This window comes from Eschrichtius robustus, chromosome 14 (genome assembly GCF_028021215.1).
Source record: "Eschrichtius robustus isolate mEscRob2 chromosome 14, mEscRob2.pri, whole genome shotgun sequence".
Taxonomy (NCBI): domain Eukaryota; kingdom Metazoa; phylum Chordata; class Mammalia; order Artiodactyla; family Eschrichtiidae; genus Eschrichtius; species Eschrichtius robustus.
Window position 1 is genome coordinate 25892113 of NC_090837.1, and position 9884 is coordinate 25901996.

At 55.5% G+C, this 9884-nt stretch overlaps 1 protein-coding gene across 2 annotated transcripts in view; it reads left to right on the forward strand.

The window, feature by feature from the left end:
* Nucleotides 1-3001, forward strand: part of BCR (BCR activator of RhoGEF and GTPase) — a 101561-nt gene extending 98560 nt beyond the window's left edge. For both annotated transcript variants that reach the window (XM_068562530.1, XM_068562531.1), the window contains one exon: nucleotides 340-3001. In XM_068562530.1, coding sequence (XP_068418631.1) covers nucleotides 340-429 — 90 coding nt within the window. In that variant the 3' untranslated portion in view covers nucleotides 430-3001. The remainder of the gene's footprint in view (nucleotides 1-339) is intronic.
* Nucleotides 3002-9884: the final 6883 nt, after the last annotated feature.

Below are 9884 nucleotides of genomic sequence, written 5' to 3' on the forward strand. Positions count from 1 at the left end.
TTGCCACCCGGCCTGACACAGGTGGCCTCTGTCTGCCCCCTCCTGCATCCTGCCGGTGGTTCCCACCGAGTTGTGCAGGATGGGTGTCCGAGGTTTGGAGAGGGACTTGTCCAGGGCCACGAGACAGGGAGGAGTGGGGAGGACCCAGGCCACTGCTTTTTCCTCTGCACCTTTGTGGGGTTTCTCAGGGCCCGCCCCACCTGGCCGTCCTTCAGGGGCAACCAGATCTCTTGCTGTGAGGGGCTCGTGTCACCAGGAGGGCCCTCGGTCGCCAGGCCCTGGGCTCTGCTGGAAAGGCCTCTTCTCTGAGCCGCTGTCCCCTCCTGCTCTGCCCGGCAGGTCCAGGTGCTGCTGTACTTCCTGCAGCTGGAGGCCATTCCTGCCCCAGACAGCAAGAGACAGAGCATCCTCTTCTCCACCGAAGTCTAAAGGCCCAACTCCACCTCCAAGATGCCGGCAGAACGGCCTGGGAACCTCCTAGGGAAACGGGCAATCCACAGAGCGGGAACCGAACCTTCTAGAGGAGTCATTAGGCCACCCCCCAGGGCCAGGCTGCTGCCAAGAGACAACTACCCAAGGCAAAAGGCCAAGTGGCCTGGACAGTTCCAGGCCCCCCTCCGGTGGGGCCGGAGAACCCTGGGCTGGCCTCAGACTGTGGTTTTCTACGCCACCACCAGAGGGCGCCCCAAGCCAGCCCTCGTGTCTCCGGTCACGGGCCTGGGCGGGACCAGGCAAAGGGAGTGGTTTTTACGAATTTAACTTATGAGAGTTCAAAGATTTCTACTGGATCACCTGTCGAGATGCACCCTCTCCAGGGAGAAGGGAACAAGAGCAGATTCCCTCGGTATCGTGTCTTGAATAAATACTGCTGCTGCTTCGTGCCCAGGGGCCAGGCCCTGTCCAGCGTGGGTGGGGGCGTTTCGATTTCCCAGACTTAGAAATTCGACTCCTGTTTGTAACAGGGTTTGAAAAGCTAAATCTACACTGTGTAGTGCTTGACCCCTTTCACCTCCTCTCTTCTTTCTTTCTAGAAGAATTTGTGCAGAAATGGGTCTTCTTCCTGTTCTATCCTGTTGCTTTGTTTTTGCTGATCACGTGCCCCTCGGAAGGCAGCTCCCTGCGGAGCTGCGTAACGTCCAGGACCGGGCACCAGGGGAGGGAAGCCCAGGCTGCGCACTTTATGGCTGGTTGTCTAGGGAGAGTGATCCTGTTCACCATCCCGACTGTCCCGCCGGGCACGCACTCTCCTCATCAGCTCAGAAAGGCCTTGATCTCTGGCCTCCTCCAGCCTGTGGCCCATCTGCCCCCAAATCTCCCTTCCCCTAATCGTGTCCCGCCGCCCCACCCCACCCCCGCCCCACCTCGATCGCTTCATTCCTCGCTCTTTGCTACACACACTCAGCAAACTTTTGTAAAGCTTTCCTCTGGGCGGCGGCAGCTTACCGACAGCTTGTTTTAAACTTTGATCTGAATAGCCTTTTGATACTTGAATATTTTTAAGTTTTATACATAGTTTCTAATTTTTTTCCTAACAGATTCAGATTCCTAATAAGATGTTAGAATGTACTCTGTGGACAATCTGTGTCCCAGTGGCATCTCGTCTTCCTCTGAGCGCCAGCTCTGTTTCCATCAGGAGCCACTTCTGAAGTCTTCTGAGCATCTGGAATTGGGGGGCGGGGATTAGGAACAGGCTGGGCCGAGGGTAGGGGCTCCCATCCCGAAGCAGGTGGAGAGACAGAGCCCCCCATGCTCCACACATCTGTGCGGAAGCCAGGATGTGCCTGGTAACCCTCCTGACCATCTGACTTGGAGGAAAGAGAACTGGGGAAACCATTAAGTATTTTGAAGAAACAAGTCTGTGAAGAATTGCATCACTTTTTTTAAAAAAGGGATGGGGGCGAGGAGAGAAGAAACTTCCATGCTGGACTTGCAGGAAGAGAGGATGTAGCTGAACCGGAGGAGGGAAGTGGTGACATGACTCAGGAAAAGGCGTTTGCTTGTCACGCGATTAGACCAGTAACAGGTGGCACTGTCCAGGACCCTTCCCGTGTCCCTGGCGGGGTGGGAAGGCTCAGCTGGTGTGTCAGCGGGCAGCTCCTGCCCAAGGTCGCGGCACACGGGGCCACGTGCCGCCTCCCCCCCCCCCCCCCCCCCCGCCACTCTACCCTCTGCTCGCAGACCTGCCGAGGCAGGGACGGAAAAAGAAGTCACTCGAAGGTCTTAAGTCTGCATATTGTATTTATTTAGTTGTACTTTTTTCTCGTGAGGAGAGCAGACCCACCGTTTTAAAGCAGTGCTGCTCTCCTGGGGGATGAGGGCGGGGAGCAGGGTCCTCTGTGCTTTGCATGTCTCTGGGATCCATGGGTTTCCCAGGCCTCCAGTCCCTGGCCTCTTCTGGCCTGGCTTTCCGTCCCCGTCTGGCTCTACAGGGGAAACACACTTTACTTAGAAAAGCTAGACCTGGCCCCGGTTTCTTTTTCCCTGGAGTCTCATGATTTGCGTCTGTCGCATTGAAACTGGAAAGCAATCTCTCAGTGTCTGTGCCAATTTTCGTTCCCTCCCCTCATCTCCTTCCTCTGTTTGCTTTTTATTTATGTAGGATGCGTGGTGTTTAGTGATGGAATGACCACTCTTTCTTGTTCAGCTGTCCAAGCACTCCTTTGCCGAGCCTCAGTGGTGGCGGTCGCTTTGGGTCGCTGGGCGCCCCCTGTCGTCCGTCTGACACTCAGGCCTGAGGGTCGGCAAAGCCGGTGGGCAGGTGATTGCCTGGAGGCCAGACGTGACCTTCCACAAGGCTCAGCCGCTGGACTTGGCAACGAGAAGTGATGCCTCGCCGTCTGGGCCCTAGGTCTGGGTCTGGAGCCTGAGCAGAGGGCAGCCCAGCCTCGGGCTGTGGGTGGCAGGCAGTCTCTCCGCAGCCGCCTGAGTTTGAGCTCGGCCGTGTCTGTACCACCACAGGGGAAAGGAAAGCTGCCACTTTCATTAAAGTTCCCCGAGACGACTTGTGTCAGTGGTGATGGCTGCAGTAGAAATAAACACCGTGATCAGAGCCTCTGGGAGCATCCCCGGAGCCACTGGGTTGGGGCTGAGGGTGGGCATTGGAGCTGGAAGAAGAAGCAGGTGGAGTGGAGAGGTGGGTGTCAAGGAGGCCTCCCTGAGGGTAGTGGGCACTGCTGGGGACAGGCCAGGCCCAGGGCGCCCATTTGCCCACAGGCAGTCGCCCCGCTGAGCATGGGGCCGTCTGGTTTGGGACGAATGGCAGAGGGGACACCAGCCGTGCCAAGCCCGGGGGCAGGGAGGGCTCCAGCCCCACAAAGCCTAGCCCTGCACGAGCCCCTCAGCCTCTGTGATTTCCGGTGGTGCTGCCAGGTGCAGCCTTTCTGTTGCCAGCAGACGGGACATGGGTCACTCTTAGCCGTCACCAGCCTTGCCCACAGAAAAAGCCACCCAGCTTACAGGGAAGCCACACCCAGGTGGAGAGGGGCGTGCAAGGTGGGCTCTGCTGATGCAGCCTGGGACGAGCTGGGGCCACACCCACTCGGACCCCTATTGCCGTGCTCGGTGCCTGTCAGCCATCACCCCGAGGCTCCCCCAGGGTCTTCATGTACACCATGCCATCTGCCCACCTGACACCTGCTGATGAGGAAAGGGCTGCCACTGGCCCTCCTCCAAGTATTTGGCCCCTAAAAGGCTACTTAGCTCTCTCTATCCCTACCTTCCTATTTGAAAATCTGTTCTAAAAAAAGAAAAAGCCCCATTGCATCTCTCTTACTAGGAGTTGATTTTGGGGGCAAGCTGACTGTTGCCATGTTCCTGAGAGCAGGTGCTGTGTCCAGCCAAGCCCAGGCCAGTGGCATGGCCCAGGGAGCAAGACCGTTCACTGCTATGGAATTTGAGGTCTTACACCTCAAAGGCCCTCAGAGGCCTCTTAATCCAATCCCTTTACTTGGTAGGTGGGTAAACAGGTGCGCGAAGGCCTCCCCACACACCCGGTGTCCCAGAGTTGGTTGAAGAACAGAGACTGGGAACTTTGTGTCTTGATCCCTATAGGCTGGCTCACTTTCTGCTGGACTGGACATGGCCAGCTGAGCAGGCCCTGTGCCGAGGCCCAGCGTCACACACGTACCCTGGGCAGATAAAGGAGGGCAGGATTTTGTGTAGAAATCTCAGAAGAGCTTGTATACCGGCCCCCCCCCCCAAAAAGGATGCCCCAGTTGCCTTAAACGGAAGCATTTCCATGATGAAGCTAATGGTGGGCTGTCACAAACGGCTCCGGAAAAATAAACAGACAAAGTGAGGGGGCGACAGACACACCAGCTCTTGAAGAGGCCCAAATGGCCTCCCAGAGCAGCTGCCATGGGTCAATGGTCAGGATCGGGCCTGAGGGTCACCTCTGGGTGAGGGAGCTGTCAGACCAGGGGAGAGAGCCCTGCGTCACCACAGCTCTCCCAGGGTGGGAAGCCAGACAGGGCATGACAAACAGGCAGCCACGTAAATGGTTTCCTGGAAGATGGAGCCCTGGTGCGTCTCAGATGTGTCTAGGTTGGGAAGGAAACCAGCTGCTTGGGAGACTGAGGCTGCTCCTCTGCATGTCGCCAAATGAGATGCACCAAGTGCCCGGCCGGACCTCATAGGCCACGTGTCCCAAGACAGGCCTTCTCAGGGCCTCTCTGGCCAGTTCCGCCAAGTCACCAAGAGCTCCGTCCACACACCGACTCCTTTCCATTCCCCTCCTGTGGGTGGAACCGGGCGACCTGACCAGAAACTCTCCCTTGGGGTTTTCAGTCACTTGGTGGAAACGAGCCCAGCAGCTGGGGATGGGGAGGTTCAAAGGGGATTCTGGCCAAGAAAGGGGCCTGAGGAGCATGGTCTACATGGGCTCAGGTCCTGAGCCACTGCCAGCTGAGCAGCCCCGGGAAGAGGGGGCACCAGGATGGTGGCCGCCCCAGACGTGGGGCTTCCCCGGGGCTCGAGGGCTTGAATGACCCCTGGGCGTGGGCCTCCCAAACCCAAGGCCTGGCCCCAGGGCCAGCGTGGGAAACCGGGACCCATGCAGAGGGAAACAGATGCTGCAGCTGCTTGTTTAAATAAAACCACCACTTAAAAACTGCCTTGCTGGGTGGCACTGCCCTGGTTCCCTCTGGGGCTCCCCAGCCCCCATAAGCCCAGCCTCCCCACTGTCGCTGGGCCAGAAGGAGGGAGAAGCAATGGGGAGAGGGGAATGGCTGCTGTTTCTTCTATTTTCTGAAAATAACGTTTCCAATGTCGGGGTGGCGATCAGAAGTTAGTTGGAACAGGCTACGGCATCTGTGACTTTTGTCTGTGTTCTTCATTAGATAAGCACTCCTGATCTGCATTTTCCAAGCAGGGCCCTTTCATCTGGTGACAGCCAGGAAGAGACTCCTGGGACTACTGGTCAGTGGGCAGCGGCTGCAGGAGCCTGTCCACCCTGGCAGGCTGGCCTCTAGCCTCTGAGTTTCTAGCCCACCCAAGCCATCTCATGCTAACCCCGCCTCCAGGTGGTGCCATGCTGGGGTACTAGAGGGTGGTAAATTCCTCTTCCACCAGCTGGCATTGTCCACACCCTCCCTGTGCTCCTTTCTGGCCCCCAGGGTTTTCTAGACTCCACTGCTCCATGGTAGTTATGAACTGAATTGTGTCCCCCAAATTCACATGTTGAAGCCCTAACACCCAGTGTGACCATGTTCAGAGATTACCTTTAGGAAGGTAATTAAGGTTAAATGAGGTCATAAGGGTGGAGCCCTAATCTGATAATGACTGGTGGCCTTATAAGAAGGGGAAGAGAGGGACTTCCCTGGTGGCCCAGTGGTTAGGACTGTGCGCTTTCACTGCTGAGGGCCCTGGGTCGGGGAACTAAGATCCACAAGCCACGCAGCACGGCTGAAAAAAAAAAGGAAGAGCCACCAGAGATCTCTCTCCACTTCTCACAGAGGAAAGGCCGTATGAGGACACGGAGAGAAGGGGCTCAGCTGCAGTAGAGGCCTCAAGAGGAACCAACCCGGATGGCACATTGATCTTGAGAAAAATCAATGTCTGTTTAAGCCCCTGGTCTGTGATTTATTGTTATGGCGGCCTGAGTCCACTAATACAGTGGCCTTTGGTTATTCTGACCCCTGGATGTGGAGCCAAGCATGGAACTCGAGTCCTCCCCATGCTGCTCCAGGTTAACGACCCTCTTAAAGGGTCCCAGGGTGGTTGACTGATCACACCGAGGGCAGGGGGCTATCACCCTCCTTGTCCGGGCCACACCAGTGAACCTCATGGATGAGCACATTCTGGGGGACCAAGGCTGCTCCTCTGCGTGTCCCCAGATGAGATGCACCAAGTGCCCGGCTGGACCTCACAGGCCACACGTCCCAAGACAGGCCTTCTCAGGGCCTCTGGCCAGTTCAGCCAGGTCACCAAGGGCTCAGTCTGCACACCAACTCCTTTCCATCCCCCTCCTCCTCCTCCTCCTCAAGTCAACTGGAATCTCTTCCAGTTCACACTTGGCCCGTGGCTCCTCTGGCGACCCAACCACAGCCACTGCCTGGGTGCTGGCCAAAAAAAGAAAGGTGGGGGGCTGTGAGTCCTGAAGATGATTCTCGATTCTCAAAGAGGAAACATGGGCATGTTCGGAGCCTTGGGATGTGTGCAGGATTCTCGGGAGACTAGTTTGCAAGGGGGGGCACCAGTGGCTGAGGGAGAAGGCCCAGGGTCCAGAGGCCAAGGCTTGGGCAACTCATGCAGCTCCCAGAGCCTCACCTGTAATTTTTTTTTTTGGCTGCGCTGCACAGCTTGTGGGATCTAGTTCCCTGACCAGCGATTGAACCCGGCCAGGCCCACAGCAGTGAAAGCGCGAGATTGCCAGGGAACTCCCTCCTCACCTGTAAAATGGGGACTTGCTCACTCTGACACTGGGAAGGGGCACACACAGGCTGAGGAGCGCTAGTTAAGCCTCAGGCACATTTGGGCGGAATCCCTTTATCCAGCTCATCATCCCTTGTCTTCCGCGTCCCCACCACGATATGCCATTGTTTCCTGAGGGCCCCATGGAGTTGAACCAGGAGGCTGCACAAGGGTGACTGCTTTCTGTGGTTGGGGACCTAGAGTTGAGAGATGACAGAAGAAGCATTTCCAGAGCGCTTGCCACATGCCAGGCCCTGCCCTTGGGATGCTCACAGTCTCTGGGGCCATAGACATTACTGTTTACTAGCCGTGTGATTGCCATGTGCAGAGAAGCACGGTGTCCAGGGGGGCACTTATTGGGGTGGGGACCTATTATTTAGTTCCCCAGCATCCCTGACCGGTGTGGGAGAATTGCCATTGTTCACAAAAGAACTGGAAGTACAGAGAATTTGAGGGCCCTACTCGAGGTCACACAGCTGTCCCGGCCAGAGTTTGGGCTCAAGTCCAGAGACCAGCAGACCTGGTACATGGGTTCCCTTCTTGCTGGCATCAGTTTCTCTGACTGTGAAACAAGAGGGTTTCATGATCTCTGATCTCTGTGGGCTGTGAGGAAGGGGGGACACCTGTCCTGAGTTGGTGTCCTTTCTGTGTCTCTTCTGGATCACCTGCAAGCCAGCTGGGCATCCCAAGGAGTCTCCTGGGGTTCAGACCATGGCTGCTGGGTACCTGAGTCCCTCTCAGGGTGAGCAGCCCATCTCTGTCTGCAGACACATCTTTGCTCAGCTGACAGCTGAACTTCTCCTGGGACTCGGCGCACCCCTGGCTCCAAGAGAGGCATGTCAAGAATCCCAAGCTGATGTCCTGGCACTCGGAGCTGATGATTTGCTAACGGCTGGGGACAGTTGTTTTCTGATTAAAACTTGGCCTGCGGACCCTGCCTGTTTGGCTCCTCCAGCTGTGGTGCAGACAGAGCAGCTGGGCCCGAGTGGAACAGTCAGTGTCGGGGGTGAGCGTCAGGGTGAGCTGAGGGGGTCACCAGGAAACCAGAGGCACAGAGCTCAAGGCGGTTCCGGGCTGCAGCGCTCCACCCATCTCAGTGGTGATGAGACCCCAGCACTGCAGGGCTGGCGGGGCCTGACCGGGGGGGAAGTGTCAGCCTCTGAGGCTGATCATCACAGTGTCCCAAATCCTGCCACTTGGTGGTTGTGGGCCGTGGAGGCTGGGCCCTGGGAAGGGCTACACAGTGATAAATGCTCTGGGCACCTCGCCAGGTCCCTTCTTGCTCCTGGCCCGCAGCTGCCCAAATTGCCTGCTCTTTCTGCCCCTCCAGTCCTGACAAGCCGAGGAGAAGGGACCAAGGTGTGGTAAGGCTGATGGGACCACCCAGCGCTGAGGCCCAGCCACACACTGGGCTGAAGTCTGGACAGTTCCGTGCACCCCACCCTCTGATCTGTGTCCTCTCCTCTGACCCCATCGCCATGCCAGGCCTCCAGCCTCCCCAGGTCTCGACTCTCAGGGTCACCCTCCCCATCCTGCATGTGCCACGAGGGCCGTCTTCCTAAAGAAGATCTCACAGCCTGTCACTTCCCTGTCCTAAAGCTGCAGTGACCGGCCCCTGTCCACATTATAGAAGCCCAATTCCGAGGTCTAGTGGGGGAGGCGCTCTCTGCCTCAAATCCTCCTCAAATGCCACCTCCTCCCAGAATCCTGCTGATCCCTCCGGGACACTTTAGCAGCATCTCACCTGATTTAGGACCAGGTTACACTGCTGTCCCAGGCAGAGAAGGCTCTCAGAGCCTAGGGACCTGGTCAAAACCATCTTTGTACCCTCTCCCACCCACCCACCCACCCAACCCTGCACAGGTGCGGTTCAGCAGACCTGGTTCCTACTCAGGAAGTGTCAGCAGCCTCCTGCTTGGTGGAAAATGGCGCTTTTGCTTTGGAATTTCAATGGCAGAAAATCTAGGTTAGTAGTTTTGGTTCATTAAAAGTACTTCGCTGTGTATAAAGACGTTCATAGGAACTTTATTCCTAATGTTAAAGGGTAATGTTTTAAAAAGGTAAAATCATGACTCTTATACAAATATAAAATAAACATATATCAAAGAGTTTACTTAACTCATTCATTAAATGAGGGAACCAGTAAGATGTTACCATCAGTTCAAAGGAGAACTCCAAGGTCAGACACATATATAGAACAGAAATATTGAAATGAACTTGGAGGCAAAACTGGTTCTTCCACTGTGGGGGTGGGTTGTCCCTGGACAAGAATTATTTGCGTTGCTGTCAATTTTCTACAATATTGCAAAAGAGCTCAAAGACAATATAAGGCCCAAAGCCCCCACAGAATCAGAATCAGATAACCTAGAAGGGTGTGTACCAAGGATGCCTATAGCTTCCCACTGGAGACTCCAGGAATCTTTTTTTGCTTAATCCAATTTTCATTCCACAAATAGCTCACAACTGGAGACAACCCAAATGTCCATCAATAGAATGGATAAACCATGGAATGGTAAATTCATACAGTGCAATACTACACAGCAACCAAAATGATATTCATTTTGCATGCCACAGATGCATGCAACAAGATGGATGAATCTCACAGAATTCATGTTGCGTGAAAGAGGGTAGACACAAAAAGATACTTGCTGTAGGCTGAATAATGCCCCCTAAAGATATCCAGTCTTTCCCTGGGACCTATAAATGTTACCTTATTTGGAAAAAGGGTCTTTGCAGATGTGATAAATTAAGGATCATGAGATGGGGGGTTATCCTGGATTATCCAGGTGGGCCCTAAACGCCATCATGAGTGTCCTTATATAAGAGTCAAAGGGGGATTTCACACAAACACAGAGAAGGCCATAGACCAAGGCAGAGATCGGAATGATGCAGCCACAAGCAGAGGAACATCAAGAAATGCAGGCAGCTGGCAGAAGGTAGAAGAGGCAAGGGATGGATCCTCCCCCAGGGCCTTC